This window comes from Halyomorpha halys, unplaced genomic scaffold (genome assembly GCF_000696795.3).
Source record: "Halyomorpha halys isolate HHAL.00 unplaced genomic scaffold, Hhal_1.1 Scaffold937.1, whole genome shotgun sequence".
In the NCBI taxonomy this organism is placed as follows: Eukaryota; Metazoa; Arthropoda; class Insecta; order Hemiptera; family Pentatomidae; genus Halyomorpha; species Halyomorpha halys.
Genome location: NW_027109000.1, coordinates 180,874 through 202,996, shown reverse-complemented (window position 1 = coordinate 202,996; position 22,123 = coordinate 180,874). Strand labels below are relative to the sequence as shown.

At 33.6% G+C, this 22,123-nt stretch overlaps 1 protein-coding gene across 6 annotated transcripts in view; it reads left to right on the top strand.

Moving 5' to 3' along the window:
• The window catches only part of LOC106687250 (uncharacterized protein MCAP_0864), a 58,951-nt gene that overhangs the window by 29,446 nt on the left and 7,382 nt on the right, over positions 1-22,123 (top strand). For 3 of the 6 annotated variants that reach the window (XM_014431018.2, XM_014431024.2, XM_014431021.3), the window contains 16 exons: positions 949-999; positions 1,071-1,124; positions 1,720-1,770; positions 2,954-3,004; positions 3,265-3,315; positions 5,187-5,237; positions 5,480-5,530; positions 5,666-5,716; positions 6,026-6,076; positions 6,179-6,229; positions 8,223-8,261; positions 8,748-8,828; positions 8,956-9,066; positions 9,535-9,600; positions 19,854-19,916; positions 21,466-21,558. In XM_014431018.2, coding sequence (XP_014286504.1) covers positions 949-999; positions 1,071-1,124; positions 1,720-1,770; positions 2,954-3,004; positions 3,265-3,315; positions 5,187-5,237; positions 5,480-5,530; positions 5,666-5,716; positions 6,026-6,076; positions 6,179-6,229; positions 8,223-8,261; positions 8,748-8,828; positions 8,956-9,066; positions 9,535-9,600; positions 19,854-19,916; positions 21,466-21,558 — 966 coding nt within the window. The remainder of the gene's footprint in view (positions 1-948; positions 1,000-1,070; positions 1,125-1,719; positions 1,771-2,953; positions 3,005-3,264; positions 3,316-5,186; positions 5,238-5,479; positions 5,531-5,665; positions 5,717-6,025; positions 6,077-6,178; positions 6,230-8,222; positions 8,262-8,747; positions 8,829-8,955; positions 9,067-9,534; positions 9,601-19,853; positions 19,917-21,465; positions 21,559-22,123) is intronic. The other 3 variants (XM_014431019.2, XM_014431020.2, XM_014431022.2) reach the window with 3 other exon arrangements.

Below are 22,123 nucleotides of genomic sequence, written 5' to 3'. Positions count from 1 at the left end.
CACTATTCCTGGCCCTTTGGAGTGAGGTTCCTCTGACTATTAACACTTTGGTTTATCAACTAGACTAATTTATCTCTCTGGGGCTATTAAAGGTCATTGAGAGATGCTGTGTGTAAGAGGTTAGCTTTTAGTGGATCAGCAGATTATACTGTAATGTTTATTATTTCAAATGATACACTTATGAATATCACAATATATTATAAGGTTGTTACATGTGTTAAATTAAAGTATATACAATAATTAATACAAATATTAATATATGATGTTTGCCTGATGACAGTAGTAGTTCACATGTTAGCTGGTAGGATGCATCATGTCAGCCCATAGCAGTTAGTGGGGCTCTAAGTTGTTATAGTAGAGATGATGAGATAGTGGTGTTGCTATATTATGCTTTACTCACCGCCAGAATCTCCTCTTATTATTTCATCAAGATATTCTATGAGGCTTGTTATCAATAAATAATATAATTTAGAAAAATATAAAATAATTCACAATATATCAAATCAAATTTATGGGAAATGTCCAGTAGTTTCATTACAGAGAGGTAGCCATTTTAAATAAAGTATAGAAGAGCTTTCCATGAAGAACGGAGTGTACATGCTGATTTTTAAAGTACTTCTCATGGGCTGCACCGTAGCTCAGGGGTTAGGCGCAAGCCTATTGTTCTGAGGTCTGCGGGCGGTGCGGGTTCGAATCCAGCCTTGGGGCATTAATTTTTTTCATTAAGTGGCGTTCTCACAAAATAAAAATCTTGACCCCCAACTATGGTTAGAATAGGTTGGTCACCTGTAGATAACTAGGCAAACATCACCTTCCATGCGGATTGCCTTAAAAAAAAAAAAAAAAAAAGTACTTTACAGTCACCTTTTAAATTAACTTAAAGCTATCTATCAAAAGTTACATACGGTAATTTAAAATAAAAACTGGATTCTCCACTCTCTGTTTCAGATATCAAAAAATTGAACAAGAGGTACAAACTGAACAAATAGGACAGAAAAGGTAAGATGTATTAATTTATCTTGATTTGGTTTATGGTATCTATGATTGAGCTCCGTTACATTTTATTTCAGATTGCAGTTTATTGAAAAGGATTCACAGACAGAAACACTCCATGAAAAAACAAGGTATTATCATCAGTTGTAAAAGTAATTTCAAATGGTTTAAATGATAAAGAAATAACTTTTTATTTATTTATTAATTTTATTAGTTTAATAAATTATACCCAAGAAATCTTACCACTGTTCAAGCATATTTCATTAATAAACTTGGGGCTTTATAAGGAATTGTCAGATTCAAACCTATTTTAATTTAAGATCTGTAATTCTCATCAAAATAGATTAGATCTTGTAAAAATTTTTGAAATTCATATTGTTTGCCTTATGTTCAGCTTAAGTCTTTAACTTTTTACTCAAATTATTTTTTCATTGTATTAGTTGATATTTATCCTGTAAATGTCAGTTGTATTTGTTTGTTAATTTGTTCATTCATTCTTCAATTACAAAATTATTATTTTTTTAATGATTTATTTTTATTATTTAAATTAAGTCAATGGTTATATTATAGTAACTAGTTGGGGTATCTTTTGCACAAGACTAAACTTCTGCATTATCAATTGTTAAAAGAAAATCAAATTGTTATAATGACTGTGTAAGAATTATAAACAATTAAGCATCTGATCAAATATTACAATAATATTTAATAATTAAAATTTTATTTCAGGTTTCAGAAAGTTGAAAAAGAGGTCCAAACAGAACAAATCTGTGAAACAAGGTATTATAAGTAATAAGTAAATAATAATAATTTAAACTAAATTGAAGTTTTGAGTTGGATTAAAAATTATTTACATAATAATTTCTCCTTTAACATCATCCATTGATTTTTCTTTTATAAAATTAATTTTTTACAATCTTTATGGTCAATATAGCTCATCATCAACATATAACAATCATTTTTAGTAATTAATATATTTATATTGTAGTACCCTCTTTTTGAGTAAATGGTATATTTTCATGTAGAAATGGTTTTTAATGTGTTTTTATCTTATGTATCATTTCAATGTTTGTTCATTTGCTTTGTTACACCAAAAAGAAAGCTTTCCAATTTTGTTCTGTCAAATATGGAGTTGAAAAGGTCGTTATTCAAAACAAAGAAGATGGCGGCGCATGTCCTTCCAAAAATCCGTTGATTAATGGCCATGTTTAGCTGATTCAAATATTTTAAAAACTTTATTTTAACTTCCTATCATTACAATACATTTAAGAATAAGTATTGAAGAAAATTATTCATAAAGGAAATCATAGGAAAAAACTCAAAACCATAGTGCTACAATCCATGTTGAGGACTAACAATGAGAGAAGGGGAAGGAAGAAAACTTGGTTTTTGTTGGGATTCATTGCTTAGGCACGGGCGGAGAATGATGTTTCCTGGATGAAGTGGTCCTCATCATCTTTTGTCTAGATGAAGTGAGACATCTTGAAAAAGAAGACATCGAAGAATCATCCAAGAAGAAAAAGGGACTCCTTGTTTTGGATTGCTAGTGAATGAGATGAGTTAAAACTTTTAGAGGACCAAGGTTTCGTTTAAAGACAGTGTTAGTTTGTTGAAAAGAAGTCATACAAAATCATCCATCATCATAGAAGAGCATAAATTGTTTAGCATTGCTCAACGTACGATTAAGTAAAAGTATTATTAAAGATAAGTGTTCTGATTGCCTAGAAACTTGCCCTCAGGTTAAGAGTCTACAATAGTATAATAAAATTAAAATTCTCATATCTATTTAATATTTAATCTTTTTATTTGACCTGGTCATCTTCAAAACTATACCTTAGATATGAGAATTAAGTTAAAACTATCAATTTTCCTTTTATTTATTTTAAATATTTTTGAATATTACATATATATGTGCTTAATTCAAGCATTACAACAATATTTGATAATTACATTTTTATTTCAGGGTTCAGAAAGTTGAAAAAGAGATTCAAACAGAAAAAATCTGTGAAACAAGGTATTATAGTAGTAGTAAATCAATAATAATAATAATTTAACTAAATTAAAGTTTTGAGTTGGATTAAAAATTATTTACATAATGATTTCTCCTTTAACATCATCCATTAATTTTTTTTTATAAAAATAATTTTTTACAATCTTTATGGTCAATAAAGCTCATCATCAACACATAACAAACATTTTTAGTAATTAATATATTTATATATGCCCTTAATTCAAGCATTACAACAATATTTGATAATTACAATTTTATTTCAGGCTTCAGAAAATTGAAAAAGAGATCCAAACAGAACAGATATGTGAAAAGAGGTATAATAGTAATAAATCAATAAACTCACAATTGTTGAACTATAATTTTAACTACTAGATTTAGATTGCACTTTATTTAGAAAATTAGAAATTTTCTTTTAAAAGTCAATAATTCCACTTTTGGATAATTATTATTTAATTAATATCATTGGAGCATTTCATGTAGATAAGTTTACTTTCTCTTTAAAATGTTGGTTTGTAACATTATTCAACAGAGAAAAATTAAAATTTTGAAATGAACTGAATAAGTTTTAGAGGTAGAATTTTAATTTATAAAAAAAAAACTTTACTTTTAAGAAGTGTATATTAATTAATGCAGTGTATGTATTAAAGATTTGATAAATACTCCTCAGATTTTTTTTTTAACCAATATTTAAATTAAAAATCAAACAATCTAGTTTTACTTGTACCGAAAATGACTAGCAATCTTTGGCCTGCTCTATCTTCAAAAAGCCTCATCTGTTTAGATCCCATTCTTATGATACATTTATTGTTAACACCATGATATATAATTACCTTGTAAATAATATTTAGTTAGTCTTAGTGTTTAATTTAATAACGTTAATTTTATTTATATTGATTTAATTGGATTTAGTTATTTGAAAAGAAAAAATGTAAGTACGTTTGTCTGTTATAATGAGTATTAGAGACAGGTGCTTGGGGCTGATAATTGTTACTAAGGCGTCACCTAGCAACAGACAGACCATCTTACTGCATCTAAACAGTTCTCTTACCCTCTTCTTAATTGATAACACAGCCAAGGTATTGGAAGCTATATACCCCTTCAAAAGCATATATCCTATCATGTGGTACTATTGTTGGTTTAATTGCTTCTTTCTCTTTAATATCATCTGCTTCCATTTAAATTCTTTGCAGACTACCCGTAATGCTTTATGGTTTCACCTTGTGTATCTTTTTTTATCTTGAATGGCTTGGACTGGCCTCTTTAAAAAATTGACTGACCACTTATATATTTCATTCTTTCAGCACGGAAGCATTAATTATGAGCTTCAGGAGGATCTCCATCACTTGTATGATATTGAAGAGCTCTTGTCTTATGATGGAGTAGTTCATTTAAAATCTATGAACGGCACACATGTTAGGTCAAACTCCTTTATTTCCTATTAGTTATATTTCTGCTTGCAGATCTTCAGTTCCAGATGATTTCCAGTTCATTAGTTTGGTCTCCATTTCTTGGATGTTATCTGCAGCTTTGAATGGGAAACATGCTAATCCCAATGATCCTGCCTAACAACTCTTTGGGAAGCACATGAAAGGCCTTTTTCAGCTTGTGGACTTTAGAGATTAAAAAAGGAAACTTTCTATCGTTTCTGCAACCATCCTCTAGATACTTTTTAGTTTCATTGTTTCATGTTGAATTTCCCATCTCTTGTTTATTGAGATTTTATTTTTGTATATAATCAAATTTTTTATCTATTTTCTAGCATCTGAGTGTAATAAATATATATACATTTTTTCTCTTACCTAGCCATTGTAGTTATTCTACTAGTTCCTTACTTGTTCTAGCTGGAGTGGGAAGGTTGAGATTCATTGTATGGGTCCATAAATTTCAGCCCACTAAGGCTGGATTCAAATGTACTGCTTTTGACTCTAGCTTGCCAAGGGGACACCTTAAGACTCTTGCCCATCACTATCTTGAGTAAAATACATCTTCAGATCTTTCTTAATAATGATTGCTCTTTTAATTTCATCCTCTGAATTTTTTATTTTATTATAAAATCATCTTGCAGCCTCCACGGTTACTAGAACTCAACTCCTGTTTATCATCAACACATTACAACAACTTTATAATTTTAATGGTCTAAAATTACTAAAAAAAAATACATTTAGTAATTATAATTTTATTTCAGGGCAGAAAAAATTGAAACAGAGGTCCAAATGGTACAAATCTCTGAAACAAGGTATCAATAAATTGATAAAATAACTATTGTTCAATAATAATTTAATCTCTTTAAATTTTTAAAGTAATATTATAAAATACTCATTTAATTTTACTTACTAATAATTAGATAAACGAAAGAATTTGTTATCAATACCCTAAAATAAAAGAAAAGTGTGAATATTACTATTGTATATTAAATCCAAACCAAAATATCCAATTATTAATTTAATTCCAGGCTGTGTTAATATTATTTTATTTCAGAATACCCAAATTAAATACAGGGATGCTGACAGAAGTGATCAGTACTAGAAGGTATGTGATTATTTTATATATATTTAATTTTTGATTTTATAGTCTTCCTCTTGATTATACAGATATTATTGTTGATTTTTCCCAGTTATAGTATTCTTAAAAATGTCATGCAAGATTATCTTGTTTTCATTGCAGGTTATACAAAAGTGAAATAGGAGTACAGACAGATGTAATTAAGGAAAAAAGGTATCGTATCTGCAAGATATTAACTAAAAAAACAAAACATGATCCATTGCAAATAGTTGTTGCTTAGGATGTTTATAACTGGCATTGCCAAAATATTTTAAATACCTCAGTTTTATCATGAAACGAAACTTTGATATGAATTTAGGAAATAATGAACCAAAATAACTGAGTATTTTTAATTTTCAAACAATAATTATGACTTGGCATTCAAGAGTACTAGCCATTTTAAGATATTTTTTTTTTTTTTTTTTTTTTTTTCTTTTACCTAAATCTTCTTTAAATGTAATATGTATATGGCTTTGGTTGCAGTTCAGAGCCAATTCAAAAGGGAGTTCAGACAGATCAAATAAAAGAGAAAAGGTATAGTGGTAATCATTTATAATATAAGAATGTGAGATATCATGCAGACCTTAATTAAATATTAAGATGAATTAATTTTTCAATCTTCATTTTTTATTTTAGAATATTGAAAGTTGAAAAGAGCAGTCAAACAGACGTTATCTGTGAAACTAGGTACTACAAAAGTCTTATCAGTAGTTATAAACTATATTAGTTATGTAGAGAGTTATTAGGTAGTAATTTTTAGATGATACTTTATTAATATCTACCTTAATATAACAATAAATACTCATTAGATCTTTGCTATTGGGCATTCCTTGTTAATTATATTCAGGGTTTAAACCTCACCACATATAATTTTCTTGAAATTTTAAATTTTGCTTTGGTATAGACTTGTTAAAGTATAAAATTTTACTGAGATTTTTCAACTTTAAAAAAAATTAAAGTACTGTAAAATTCTCATTGATGTGTTCAGAAACAAATAGTGGCAAGTTTTGTAATTGATGCCGAAACTTTCCTAATTTTGGGAAAGATTTTCATGTTAATTATTTATTGGAAATTATATAGGGTTTGAATTTGGTTTCATACATTTTATAGGTTCTGTGTGAACTAGCACAGGATGCCGGTATCTTTATAGGAGTACCAACTAAGTCGAAGGCTTTTGGCCATGTTACATGGTAAAAAAGTGCCACTATACTTCCAATTTAAAATCTTCCCCACAGAAAGCAGAATTGTATGGAGTTTTTTTATATTAGGCAGTAGGCCCATTCAAGAAGTAGGCAATTATTTTCAATTTTTTTTTTTTTTGAATTTGGCTGTCAAAAAGTTATTTTGCTGCCAACCGGAAGGGATTGATTATTCTCAATAGAAAATATCAACTGAACCAACATGTTTAAATTAGTAAGTTTTTTCCCATGTCTTGTTTGATTAGAAGTTGCAATAGTAATTATGCACTCAAAAATACTAAAGTTTTATTTTATTTTTTTTTATCTCTGATTGTGACATGTCATTCATTGTCTAATACTACTCACTATGTGTCAAGTTATAACATTTCAAAACTTATCTTTCTCAGATTTTGTGATCATTTATGATATTTTGAGCTCTGCAATTCAAAAATAAGTTGAAATATTTCAATAAAACTTCATATTTTTCCAAATCTAAACCTACACTATTAGGATTCTTATCCCAACTAATTTCAATGAAAACTGAGATAATAAGATTCTAGATGGTCTTTTTCTGTGTTGAATTGACTTGGAATGACTCATTTATTAGAAGTTAATAAATAATTACTTACAAATTGTAGTTGCTTAATTTATTATTGAACGTTTAGTCATTCCAACTTTAACCCGTCAGTTCCAAATGCACTCTCTAGGGAATTGATTCCCAAAGTGGGCGACACTGCACCACACACTGCAGTGCCTTGAGTGTATATCAGAGCTGCCACAAGCGAATGCTGCTTTATTAAAAATGAATGAAAATATTTGGAGCATTCTAGCACTTGTAGATTGCTTTGGTATCTTCTACAACCTTATGTCACTAAAAGCATTTTTCACATTATCAAATTCTGTTGTATCTAACACTTTTTGACTTACATTTTTTTCATAATCGTGCAAATAATGATTGAATATGAATTTTTGGGGAGAAAAGGAAGATTCATTCATGAAATTATAAGGAAAAGTTCTTACAAAAGAATTCACTAAAATGAAGAGCATAATCTTTTGTGAATGTATAAATTAAACTTAATATTGACTAGTCTATGAACTTCAGTAGTTCCCTTTATTTATTATTTAATCTGGAACTGTAGACAGTATTAAACTCAGTTTTGATAGTGTTTTTATTCTTAGCCTGATACTCAGTCCGTTTTTTTGGATGCTAAATCGATTTGATAAGATCAAAAAAATTAACTATCACCAATAGTTCTGGTGGAACTGATGGGTTAAAAGGTTTTTTACCATTATCATATTTATTTAAGTATATATCTTTTTATTTTTTATGTTTTTTTAATATATATGTCAAAAAATCTAAAAGGAATTCTGAAACAATAGACAGTCTTTAGTACTTAACTGTCTTTTTATTTTTAGCTCAATTAGAAAGCCTTAAAAAATAATGATATATTGAAAATAATTAAACAAATTGAACTATCATTTAAATTATGTTTTCATTTCAGATTTGAAAGACAAATCCTTTTGGAAGCAAGTATGAAAAGGTATCCAAAATTATTTTAACAAAAAAGAAAAAGATAAGTATATAAATTGTGAGTGGCCAATACCTTTAATCTGAATTTTTGGCTGATTCTACATCTTTTTATTTTCCCTATATACACTAAAATAACACATTTTTTATCATCATAGAAATAAAAATTATTAGAGCAGTTTTATTGTTTAAAAAAAATGTCGGATGTGAAAAAAAGTTTTCGTTTTTGTGTGAAGTTACTTTATTTGTTGATAAAAGATATTTGTAGCTTACCGTTGATATTCAGAAGATCTTATTTATTAAACAATAATTGTTAGAAATAATAATATCTCGTTAATGGCAGCATAATTAATAGTAATTAATGTAGGTAATAAAGGGATCTGAAAACTATTGCAGTTTGATTTGGTGTATAAATGTTTAATTTATACCTTGTGTCTTCAATGTTAATAATAATTATTTGTGAAATGATTGTAATTCCTTATAACTAAGTTTTACTTAGGGATTCTCCAGAAAATGTAGGAGTAAATACCTTTCAATGGAGCTTTATGGACAATACACTCGATTGTCTCACACCTACAAAGTATGTCACTTTAAATTTATTTTAATTACAATATTATGGCCTTTTTTGAGTATTTTTTTTTTTTTGTGTTTTTGGTTAATTATTTATTCCTTTTTTGCTCTAAAAGATTTTTTTTTTTTTTTTATAGAATGGATATTGACAGCTCTCTAGAAGAGTTTCATCGGTCAATTAGCGGTTTAGCGTATCATGGAATAACAGCATACGATGGCTGTGAATTAACCTCTGACGATAATGGGTGGTTAGTGTTTTTTTTTTTTTTTTAATTAAGTTATTCATTTATATAATTGAGACTCCTGGCATCTGCTGTTCATGGGGGGAAGTATTGTTGGTTCATTCTGTTTTAGTTGAGCTCTGGCTAACTTTCTTTCTTTTTGGCAATGCAGGTTCCTTTTTAAATGTAATATTAGACAAGTGTTAAGTTGTTTACCCATACTTACCTATTTTAAGAATACCTATCCCATATGCTAATGAAAGGATGTCTGATATTTCACTTATAATGAAGATAATCTTTTATCAAACTTGGACTTTCCGGTGGTCTTTCAAATATAGGATTTTAAGTGCTATAACATGTATTGTTATTGAATTATGTTTCTCAAAAGTAAATTAATGGCTTGTATCATTTTGAAATATTAAACACTGTTAAAGTATTGTATTTTTATTCCAATGTCAATTAATGTTTATTTATTTATTTATTTTTTTTTTTCAGGCCAACAAATACTTCTGCTTTAAATACAGAAAATGATTCATTATGTAGTAGCAGTTCTGACCGAAGGTACAATCTAATTTTTTTAAAAAAGTTTCATGTTACTAATTATAAGTTAGATTTAGTTGGTAACTAGGCTTGCCTAACAAACAGTAATTTTTTTTTTTTACTCTTTTGATAAGTTTATTGAATTTAGCTCTACTAAAACCGCAATAGATACACAATAACTGCCTGACTTGATGTGGAAAGCTAACTCCTCTGAACAAGATGTTGATGTCCTTTGATATCTTGGAATATAATAGTTATTGATGCTGCTCATTTCAACATTTTCATCAATATTATTCATATTGAATATTGACATAACTTTTCTTTCTTGATTCTAACCTTATTTATTTACTTATTTATCACCCTACTCTGCCTGTGTAGGCAATATGAGTGTTCGCAGCAGTGGGTACAACTTATTGCTGCAACATATCTTGCTCTTCTACAGAGGCCTTGCTGGTATAGCTTCTTCTCTCCTACCCAGGGAGAAATGAGAAGAACCCAGGCTTCCTTCCACCCGTTCAGGAAGGTCTTGTAGTGCGGGTAATTTTCTCTCTTCATAAGCTTAGGGAAATAGCTCTCCATCAGAACATTGAGTCGTCTCCCTCACCATCTTGGCTCTCAGTGCATCATAGCCAGTACAGGCAACTACAATGTGCTTGGCGGTCTCTGGAACCCGACAAATTGGGCATAGGGGACCGATGCTTATGCCATATGCAGTGAGCTTAGCTCAGAAATCCCCATGCCCCGTGAGGAACTGCGAGACCCAGTAGTTAAAGAGAACCCATGTTGATTCTAGGCGTGAACCAACAGTAGGAAAGTACTTCCTTAGGGTAGCCCCTTTTGGGCTATTCACCCACCATCGGTTCCATTCTTGCAAGGTTTCTTCTTGAAGGATCCTCTTCCATCTGTTTGGATCTTCACCAATACACACTTGGAGATTCTTCGGTGAATCCACCAGACATTCCCTCTTTACCATCTGTCGGTAATAGTGTAGTGCAGGAGTTAGCAGGAGGAGTATATCGATCTCCTCCTGTTACACCTGCACTGTCTCGTGAGACACTGTTATGTATGCTTGAGTGACTCGCAGCAGAGCCATCCTCTGAATTGTCGCCAACCTACTCTTCTGCCTTTGCGAGAAATATTGACTCCATGCAGGGAACGCATATCCCAAGAAGACGCCCAACCACTCCTTTATAAATGGTCAATGTTGCTGGGTATGTAAGGCCCTAAAACATGCCCCCAATATGATTAAGTACATGAAGAGCAAGAGCTACCCTACTTTTCATGTAGTCTAAGTGAGTCGTCACATTGAAGTTTCTTCCAAGTCTTATGCCAAGGTATGTGACAACCTCACTGGGTCGTATCACTGCTCCTTGTTTCCTGAGAGTAATAGAGTGGACCCTGTCTGTCACACCTCTTAAGAGAATAGTTTGAGTCTTTAGCTTCTTCTCACACCAGGCTCCTATCAGCTTCATCTTTTAATCTGGCTCTGCTGTTCGACACCACTACTATGGCCAGGTCATCTACATAAGCTGTGGCAGGGAACCGCTCCTCTTCAAGCACCCCCAACAACTCATCAAAGACCAATTTCCACAAAGCAGGACCAAGGACAGTTCCTTGTGGGCAACTTCTTTCCATGGTATCTTCTATTTCATAGAACTTGCCTCGTATCTTTACCGTTCTGTTCTCAAGGTAACTTGCTTGGGGTCTCATATTTATGCAATTGCTAAAGTATGAGACCCCGGGCCACCATACACTATCAAAGGCGGAAGATATATCAAACAGAAGGAGCTTAACATATTTCTCTGCCCTCATTTCAACATCATGGCGTGCTCTCAGAAAATCCATGCCAGGTGGGCATATCGTGGTGTGCCTTATGAATCTATTCTTTTCATTATCATGTCATGGGTCATCCCTGGGGTAGGTTTCCTCAATGAACATCTTCTCCGCCTCTTCCAGAGTAGATGCTTGGATACCTCCATGCTTCAACTTGCCATGCTTGTTGAGCTTCATGGTAGTTCAGGCCAACATCAACCATAGGATAGGTTAAGCTCTTGCCTTTCAGTGCCGCAGAGATTCTTCAGCTTTATCACGGATAATATCTGTGATTCTGGTCACTCTATAGTCCAAGTCAACTGGCTGGACTGTTCCCACCGCATCACATTCCTCGTCAACTAATTTTCCCTCTAGCGTTGACTGGAAGGCATTCCAATTTGCTCTTCGAGTTATGTACCCTTTTGTAAACTTTTAGAACTTTCTTTAAGCTTGAAAGCTATAGCTTGATGGTCAGAACTTGTCTCAGATCTGGGAGCCCAACCAGTAATCCGGCTTGCTATTACAGACAAGGCCAGTGTCGTATCAATCCAACTCTGCCCCGTTACACAATAAAATGTAGGAATAGCAGGGGTTTCATTCATTACTACTAGCTGGCTCCTTGCAATGAACTCTTCGAGCTTAGTGCCTCTTCTATTTGTTTGACTGAATCCCCAGACTGTGTTCCAGGAGTTTGTGTCAAAGCAGATGATCAGGCTTCTAGAGCTGGCGGTAACTCTCTCCAGGGCAGCTGATATTTTTATGTCATCGTTGATATTATTTCCATTAATATCATTAATCATTAATACCATAGGATAGCTGATACCAGCATAAAAGTGACGATTCCCCACCTGACACAGCATGCAACAGAATCTGCCGTGATGTACTGTCCCAGATCCATCATATCGAAGTTCGGATTATTAACTACTATAGCAGCCCTAGGTCTCCTCTCTACTGCTTAGACCTATAACCCTTGACGTGAGTCCCAACCCCGTGACCAAGTCCCCACAGCAGCTAAGTTCTTGGACCGCCAGGATATCATAGCGGTTGGCGAGAGCTCTCACTTCATCCGCCATGAGATGCCGGCGACCCATGTTAAGCTGGAGGATCGTGATTCTATTTATAATGGGTCCTTTTCACCAAATTCTTACACTACGTTATGTGCACAGGGCACTCTTTGCTACCTATCATATGTTTTGTTAGCTTTGGATTGGCATTTGCCCTAATACAGTTATTACAAGCCATTTCCTTTTTTAGTAGACAATCTTTCATAACATGCCCACTCGTTGCATCTGCTTCACAAGTGGCCTTTGTATGCCCATGTTCTTGGAATTTTAAGCAATGAGGGGCATCTAAGTAGTTGTTAAAGGATAACGACCACCACCCACCTAACATAATTTTCTCCTTCAATAAGATAAAACTTACTCTAGGGTGTACTTCTGTTACCCAATTGTTGATAATTTTGTTCCTACCTCGAGAGGAAAACAATGGTTTTATGAGGCCTATCTTGTCCTGTGGTGCAGAGCTTACTTGTTCCTCCAGCCTCATCCATAGCACTTTTTCGAGATCCTGTGCTGACCAAGAGAGGGGAATACCTTTAACTTCAATCCAAGGCTTTCTTTTCATGGCCATTTGCGCCTCAATACCAGCTTCTTTAAGCTTCTCCCACTTTTTATTATACTGGTGGCATTGGCTTCATCCTCTACACAAAACAACACCGAACCAGCTTTGGTTGCGCGGATAACCTTAGTTGTGACACCAAGCTCAAATGGAGATGGGAGATCTCTTATGATTTCGCTAACAGTCTTACCTTGTTTGGCTATAGTTAGATACATTGGCTGAATTGAGGTTGGTTGCTTTAATGGTAACGTCTTTATAATGTCTGCAAACGTTTTATTTTTAACCAACGGTACATTTGATATTTTTTCAGCACCATACCTGTGAACATCATACTTCTTCCTCTTCCTCTTACAGATGGCTTGCAATTCACTTGGATCTTGTGGGGCTCCTGTTAGTTGTGTCTTTGGAAGAGAGAGAGAAATACTTTATTTATTTATCTATGCTGCCTAAATACATTAGGTTGCTATCTCACACAACATACTTATCAATCCGTAATCGGACATATATACATTACACATACATAGTATAATCATAAAAAAAAAGAGATACAATAATTAGGATATAATAAACAATTTTTTTCACCCATAGTTTCCTTTTACAATCCATTTCGGTCTGTACAACAAATACAAATGTTTCATTCATTCCTATTTTTCCCTCTCATTTCTGCTCAATTATTCAATTCACCCGATCAACAAATTCGCTCTCCGGAATTCACCCTCCTAGATCCTCTTCAGTGACCCGCTAAAAAAATTCAATATTAGACGGTAATGTGAGATCAGACCATCATTCATAGTCACAGCAGTAGATCAGTCTACCAAGAACAAACAATAGATACATTTTACGAGAATAAGACTAACACATAGATTAAAAGGAAAATATAATAAAAAAACCGGTTACAGGAAACACTTGAATGGATAAATAAGCTTAAAAAAAACACTAAAAAAAAATAGTATTAATAAAATAAAATAATTTAATGAATAAATACGTTAAAACACACAAATAGAGAGGTCAACATATTAAAATGAATAAATAAAACAAAGAATAATCTCTGAGCTAATTCCCATGCAGGTGATGGTGTATGATCCCCAGAGAGTCCAAAATAATATTTTCCACCAAGATCGCAATATCCCCAATGCTAACACCTAGGCCTTCTAAGAAGCTCCTTGTTCTATCTGGTATTGTTCCACGAGATCCAAACCAGAGGCCTCTCACGGTGAACTCTCTCTCTCCGAAGGTCTCGCGGAATTTTTCCTTATGGAAAGGGACGCATTTTTCAGTAGTTGATATTAAGTTTCAGGGCGTTCTCTCATTCTGACCCCGAGAGTACCTGCTTGTCGCATACATATCTATTTGCTTTCGGGGTCTCTTTGAAATGGCGAACACCGATACCCTGCTATCTGCAACTGGCCCATTCTTCGAAAGCCTCCTCATGTAACGACTGTCGTAGAGGATATTGCGGATATTGGTATCAATGCCCTCCAATACCGCAGGACGTATCTTTGTAAGGGGAGCAGTCTGGAGAGGGTAAACAAGGCCCGGGAACAAGTATTGGTTGACAACGTTGATCTTTTGTTCTGGTTTGAGGAGGCATGAGCTCACCAACTTATCGAGGTTACCTCTTCTCCAAATACTAGCTCTCCCGAGAATGTACATCCAAGATATTTGATGGTGTCCTCGGCTTTTGCCATTTGGATGACCTCTGTATTCTCACGGGAGAGCTTTGTTGACCGCAGCTCTCCTTTGTCCAATACGATACCCACACTTTTCTTTGCGTTAATTGCCAAACCAATCTCCGCGAGCAGCCTCTGGACACCATTTATTATTATTTCTGCAGAACCCCTGTCGCGCGCTGTTACAGCCTGATTGTCCGCGAACCCTGTGAGGACCACGCTCTCTTGGTCACTTTTCAGGTCATATCCAAACTTATTGGCAAACTCCTGATCACAGAGCTCGTGGTACAAATGATCGATTGCTAGGTTGAACAGCGAAGGCGACAAGGGCCCTCCCTGAGGCACCCCCCGCAAGACACTGATCTGGCTAGTCGTGTGTGCTCCAATCGTGATCTTTATCTTATTTGTGGTTAGGAGAGCCGCAATCACATTTGTAAGGTCGGATGACACACCTCTTGCCTCCAGCGAGCTCACTATGTGCCCGTGACCAACGTTGTCAAAAGCGCCAACGACGTCCAGAAAAACCACCGCGCAATCTTTTTTCCTACTTTTGGCATCTTTAATGATCGCGTCGATGATTCTATCGCTTACATGTGTTTCCGGCAGACTCTTGATGAAGCCCCTTTGACTTTTGCTAAAGGTGATCTGTTTTCTCAATTCGATATCTAGAACCTTTTCAATGATTCGGCGCACAATCGAATATATTGTTATTGGCCTCCAGGAGGAAATGATTTTTGGGTCTCCCTTACCCTTGTAGACCAATATTGTGCGCCCTTGGCGTAGAGGTTCCGGTACATATCCCACCTTCAGCATGATCTCTGCAATATACTTGATGATGTGTGTTACTTTAAAGTATTTTATTGTGCGGAAGTTACAGAATTCTGAGTCTCTATCTTAATCTCTTCCATAATCCTTGGTAACATCCTCTCGGTAATGCTAGTAGCGATCATGCCGTAAACATTAAAAAGTGTTTCTTTTATTGTATCTCGTATGAGATTTGGAATTCCTTCCATCTTATACTCATCTGGAAAGTATATGAGGAATTATTAACCTCTGACCCAGGGATTGAAACGTACCCAATAGAAACAATTGAATCTCTAGAAAGGGCAGCATATGAAGTGCATAATGCAATCCATAGCTCCTATGAGGAAACCTGTCCCACAAAAAATTGAGAGACAGAGAGAAAGGGATGTACCATTGTGGAACAAAACACTAGAATATCTTAGGAAAAGAGCGAGAAAACTCTTCAATAGAGCAAAAGGGGAAGGGAGATGGGAGGAGTATAGACAAACCCTAACAGAATAATATAAAAAAATTAGAAAATCAAAGAGAGAGTCCTGGAGGAAGTTTTGTGAAGGGATAGAGGATTGATCCTCAGCTGCCCGAATACATACAAAACTTGGCAAGCCTAAGGATGACCCAAAGACATATAGACCAATTAGCCTCTCTTCAGTAATATTAAAGACAATGGAAAAAGTAATGGATGTATGAGGGGTTTAATAATTCGGAATTACCCACTACATCTATATCAGTTTTCCTATCAAGCAGGAAAATCAACAATTTCAGCACTACATTGTCTTGTTAAAAAGATAGAGAATTCTCTAGATAAAAAAGTAATAGCTCTGTTTGCATTCATGGATATAGAGGGTGTCGGATTTAAGTAATCCGATTTTAGCCATTGTTTTTTGAATTAATATAAAGTCGGGGTCGGGGATCTCATTTTCTGATGCCCCCCCCTTTCCGCGCACACCGGAAGGCTCCGAAGACGCTGCGACTGCAATGCCGCCCCAGCCTAAGCATCATGCAAGCTAGGACCTGGCCTACCCCTACCATCACGCCAGGCTCCAGGACACACTGGCCAGCCACGGAGGTACGAAGACATCTCTTCAGACAACAGGCGGGGATACGTGGTTTTCACCATATTCGCCCACCGTACACCTCGACGAGGGAAGCGGCTAGGATACGTCACCGTGGCGGCGAAGACGTCACCAGATAAGCCAATATAATTTATGAGACCCCAATGTTCTGTTTCATATATTCATATTCATATATAGATAAAGATTACTGAACTAACACACTAATATAACTGCCCCTCCAGGGATTAATCCTTTATAAATAGAAGAAAATATACATGTATGTTTTTATGAGCAGAAAGTGTCTCACAATTACCAGCCCCCCTTTTCCACACATTAATTTTAATCATAGAATTACACTCGGGACACCTGCATTATAGCACGAGCAGGTCCCGATGTAAACAGAGGGTGCATTTGATAATACCTCACATGAAACAATAGGTAAGGCTACCAAGAGGAAAGGAGCAAGTAAAGAAACTGTCTCTTTAATAAATGAAGTGCTAGTAAACAGAAGCATTATAGCAAAGGTAGGAGAAACAGAGTTGAATTTTAAAACAGCTTTAGCATGTCCACAGACGTCCAGAGAAGTTCTTTCTCCCCTCTTGTGGACTATGGTGGTAGACTGTCTCCTATATAAACTAAGAAACAAAGGATTTGAAACTATAGGTTATGCAGATAATCTCAATATAATAATAAGAGGCAAGCATGAAGTAACCTTGATAGAGCGCATGCAAATAGCCTTGAAGGTTACTTGGAATTGGTGCCAAGAACAAGGATTGAGCATAAATCCAAGCTAAACTACCATTATACCCTTTACAAAGAAGAGGATTCTTAATATAGAATATTGCAAGCTGGGAGAAGTAAAGATCAATACCACTAAAGAGGTGAAGTACTTAGGAGTAATCCTAGATCAGATACTCAAGTGGAATTCCCATATAAACAGAGTCATAGAAAAAGCTAGAGCTTCCCTAAGGACTTGTAAAAGTTTATTTGGAAAAAAAATGGGGTATTAAACCCAAAATGGTGGAATGGTTATATACAAGGGTTATAAGACCCATGATAACCTACGCATCAACAATTTGGTTGCCGAAAACAGAGGAAAAAACCTCATAAATATAATTGGAAAAGGTACAAACAATGACATGTCTAGGAGTGACAAGAGCAATCAGAACAAGGACACTTAAAAATCCTAAATAAGATTAAGGGTAATGAATGGATGAGTTTACTAAGTGACCATTTACCCAAAAGACTTGATTTTGAAAAAAACTTCAAAGTATGTATTTTAGACAAAGAGATGTGGAGGAAAGGAGGCCCTAAATTTGAGAAGGTTGGTTACAGATGGATCAGTTAAGGAAGGAAAGGCAAGGGCTGGGGTTGTAAGACCAAATTGCAAAAGAACCCTAGCAATGGGAATATGCCCAACTGTCTTTTAAACTGAAATACACGCAATAGAAATAGTGGCATTAGAAAACATGAAATACAATCCATAAGGAAAAAAAATTTATATGATGTCAGATAGCCAGGTTGCTTTAAAGGCAATAATGTCCTATACTATTGAGTCAGGACTAGTCTGGAATTGCCTGGAAAGACTAAAGGAATTAGCAAAAGGCAATAAACTGACCTTGATGTGGACCCCAGGACATGAGGGGATTGAAGGAAACAAGATGGCAGACATCCTAGCAAGGAAGGGATAAGAAATGATGCTTATTGGCCCTGAGCCATATTGCAACATATCTGGAAGTGCAATCAGGAAGGTGCTTGACTCCTGGGAACATAAAGAGAAGGAAACATTCTGGACATTGAGACCAGGCATGAACCAATCCAAGCTCTTTATTGAAATATCAGAGGAAAAGGCAAACTTTTACCTTAACCTTACTATAAATGAACTGAGGATAATAGCAGGACTCCTCACGGGCCGCTGCCCCTTAAAATATCATCTTAAGAAGATGAGGTGAGTGGAGGATTCCACCTGTTGTCTATGTATGAAAGATGAAGAAAAGGCACAGCACATTCTGTGTGAATGTGAAGCCCTTGCCTTCCGAAGACTACAGTATTTGGGACAGGAAAGAATGGAACCTGAAGACATTTCTAGAACAAACCCAAAAGAATTATTGAGTTTTGTATGAAGCATAGGATTCATATGAGATATCTAGTGGAAAGAGGGGTAACTCACAAAAGATCCAATTGGGTCGAAGTGAGGAAGAGATTTCCGACCCTCAGTGTAATAACAATAATCTTATACTCATACTCCTTGATCCTATCATAGAAGGTGTGGGGACAGTGTCTCTTAAAACTTCCACTCGACTGTTAAAATGTGACTGGATGTTAATCGCCCAAATTGTTTGGCTTCGCAAAAACTTTAAGATTATTTTTAATTGGATGCCTTTTCCACTAACCTATCCAAGGTTATATCTACCGAGTTACTGCTCTCTTGTTGCACCTGTATCAGCAGTTCTACACTGTCTATTCCCACCATGACTTCAATAGCACTGCTCGCTGGTCAGCTAGGTTCCAGCTGTCTTTTTGATTGATTCTAACTTGAAAAGCAATGATAAATATCCCGAAAAAATTATGTATGTCTTTCAGATCAGATCACATTAGTTGATGTAACCAAAGAGTATAGAATAACCCAAAGTGGTCTTGGAGGGATGGATGTGGGCTTATTACCTCCACTTCCTCTAGGTACAGGAAGCTCTAACACTTTTCTTATCTTAGATGTAATTTGTGTAGTTTTATTCGTCTATTTTCAATGTTCATTGTTTGTGTTTTTCCTCTGTTTTTTTGTTTTTCATTTTACTTTAAAAATGAGTATGTGTTTTGTATATGGCTGTGATAGTCATAGTAGAAAAGTTTAACTAAATTGTGCGCTTGGGAATAAAATAACTTTTCATTGATGAATTTTAAAATTTATCTTATTATTCAAATCATAATTACTAATAATAATAAGAAAGTCAGTAAGTTTGAAAGACAATAGATTAGTTATCACTTGTATCTATTAATACAGATTATATTACAAATTTGCATTATCTTCATCTTTTCATTTTATAAAATTGCATCTAACTAATTTATTATATATCAATAAGTATATTTTATCATATAATGGTTAGGACGGCACTCAATTCATCTAGTATAGGGAAGGTTTCTCTGTTTTATTCTGTACTCTATGACTGTGATATGTTGAAAAATATGCTCATGTATGGCTAAGTTCATTTAAACTGCTTTTACAAAAGATTACTGCTGTAATTTGTTTTATATGATCACAGATATAATATTTTTTTTTTTACTTTTTATCTTTTTAATTGTTATTTTATTTCTATTTCAGTATTCCAGCATATGAAATTATTCCTGTACTTAGAAAGCCAAACATGAGTACTCCACGACTAAGGTAATTACTTGTTAATTCAGTGACTATTTCATATAAATTGAATCAAACAACTCTGCAGAGCCTATTGAATTGGGATTATCAGAGTGTATTATTATGATGTTATATTAGGAAATAAGCTTTAACTTAATAAATTTTTTTACCTATGTAGAGGTTCAAACATTATGTTTCAAAGTTTATTGAAGTTATAGGAGTAAAGTTTGTTTTCATAACTAATATTCTTCTTTATTTTAGATATTGTTAATAAAAAAAATTTTTTTGTTGTTTCTAATAAACTTCCTTTTGTTTCTTATGAGACTTAACATTTCATGACTTGAATGTCTTATGATTGATAGTGTATTTAGATGAAGATCAAATATGGTTTAATTAGATGATCTGAGTAGTGATCAAGAATAACACCAAAAATTGTGAAATATATTTATAGAATGGCTTTTTTTTAGTCTATATTTGAGGCATTCTTGAAGTCTGCAAAGAGTTATGAAGTCTGGCGACTTTGCCTGATTCTTCTTCTAATCAAATGACCAGATTATTGTGACTAGAGCTGATCAGAGTAATATGACAGTTATTAAGGGCAATGCTGTATCTAGCGATAAAATAGACTAACTCCTATATAATCAATCCACCTGCAACCCATAACCACACCCTTACTTATCCTAATTTAATTAACTCCTAAGTAAGTAACTTCTTTGAGATCTAACTAGTTAACTTTCACTTTTCTTATTAACCTACTGCTGAAATCCTCATAACTTCAATTCCTCTATCTCCTTGACTATTGAGCTTTCTGAAATCTTTGGGATGAATGGTTATCGGGTTTTAAGGGCCCCTTACATAGTTGATGTTATTGACTCAATATCAGATGCTATTAATATATTAACTGTGTGAGGGGTGGATTGAAGCATTAATATTAAAAGCAATAAGATTGAGAGAAATGGAAAACAAATAGCTAATAAATATGAAATCGAAAAACTGAAAAAGGAAAGACTATTCCAATTTTTTTTGGGCACTACATCTGTAGTTCATTCCTCTATTTGCATGTATTATGAAGTGATTAATACAATTTCTAGCTTTCTGTAAATTAATGTTCACTATTGCCCTTTTTTTAACAAATTTCAGTGGGCTATTTCTCTTGCAATCAGGCTGGCCTCTGAATCGTCTGCTACAAATTACATAATGATTTCATTTCAAGTAATGTCATGTTAAAAGAACATTTTTGTTTTTTAATATCTAAATTGATATTATTAAAAGTTATACTGGAAAAAATGGAATTGATTCCTTATGATTCTGGTGTACTTGAATGAAAAAATGAATTGCAATGTTTGTTGTTTCTTCTATGCAATGATATTTGATAGACATAACCACGATAATATAATTTTAAATAATAATCATTGTTACTCATTCAATATTAACCTAAGTATTTAATTTAATATTTCACATTTAAATTTAAGTTTAATATTTATTATTGACTTGGTGACAAACTGTGTTATCTTCTCTTAATTAGGAAATATTGAAAAAAAATAAGATTAAGTATTAATTTTTATATATTTGTTTAAAGGATAAAAAGAATGGAATCAAGAAGATTATCATGCTTGGACATTTATAATAAGCCTGTTTCCATTTGTAGACCTAACAGTTATCAAAAAATGACGTAAGTATTAATCTGTTTAAATCCTCAAATGAAGAGTTTCCTCCAAAAAGATTTTTACTAACATTTCATCAAACTTTTCTAGTATTAGAAAAAAAAACGCCTTTGATGTAATTAACATTTTTAAGTTTCAGTACATAGATACCTTTGTTAAGGATTAAGAATTGATTCATTGTTATTTTCATTGTCTGCACCAGTAAGATTAATTCAGAAAGAAGCTTTTGATACTGAAAAATCATTTAAGTTTTTTAGTTACAACCTTTTTAGAGGAAACTCTTCAAATATATTGAAAAATTCCTTAATTGAAAAAGTTTTTATCTTTAAATGTATTATAAGCATATTAATTATAATTACTTATTAAATTCAATTATCACTAATAATATTTAATGAAATTCAAGTTTTTCGTGATAAAAGTAATCAAATATGAGTGGTTGTGTTGTGATCATAAAATAAGATGGTTGATGGCTTCTTCGAATGAATAAGTTACCAGGTCATTCAAAAAGTCCTGTCGTTTTTTTGGGGGAAATTATAAATAAATAAATATTTTCAAATAATCACCTTTATTCAT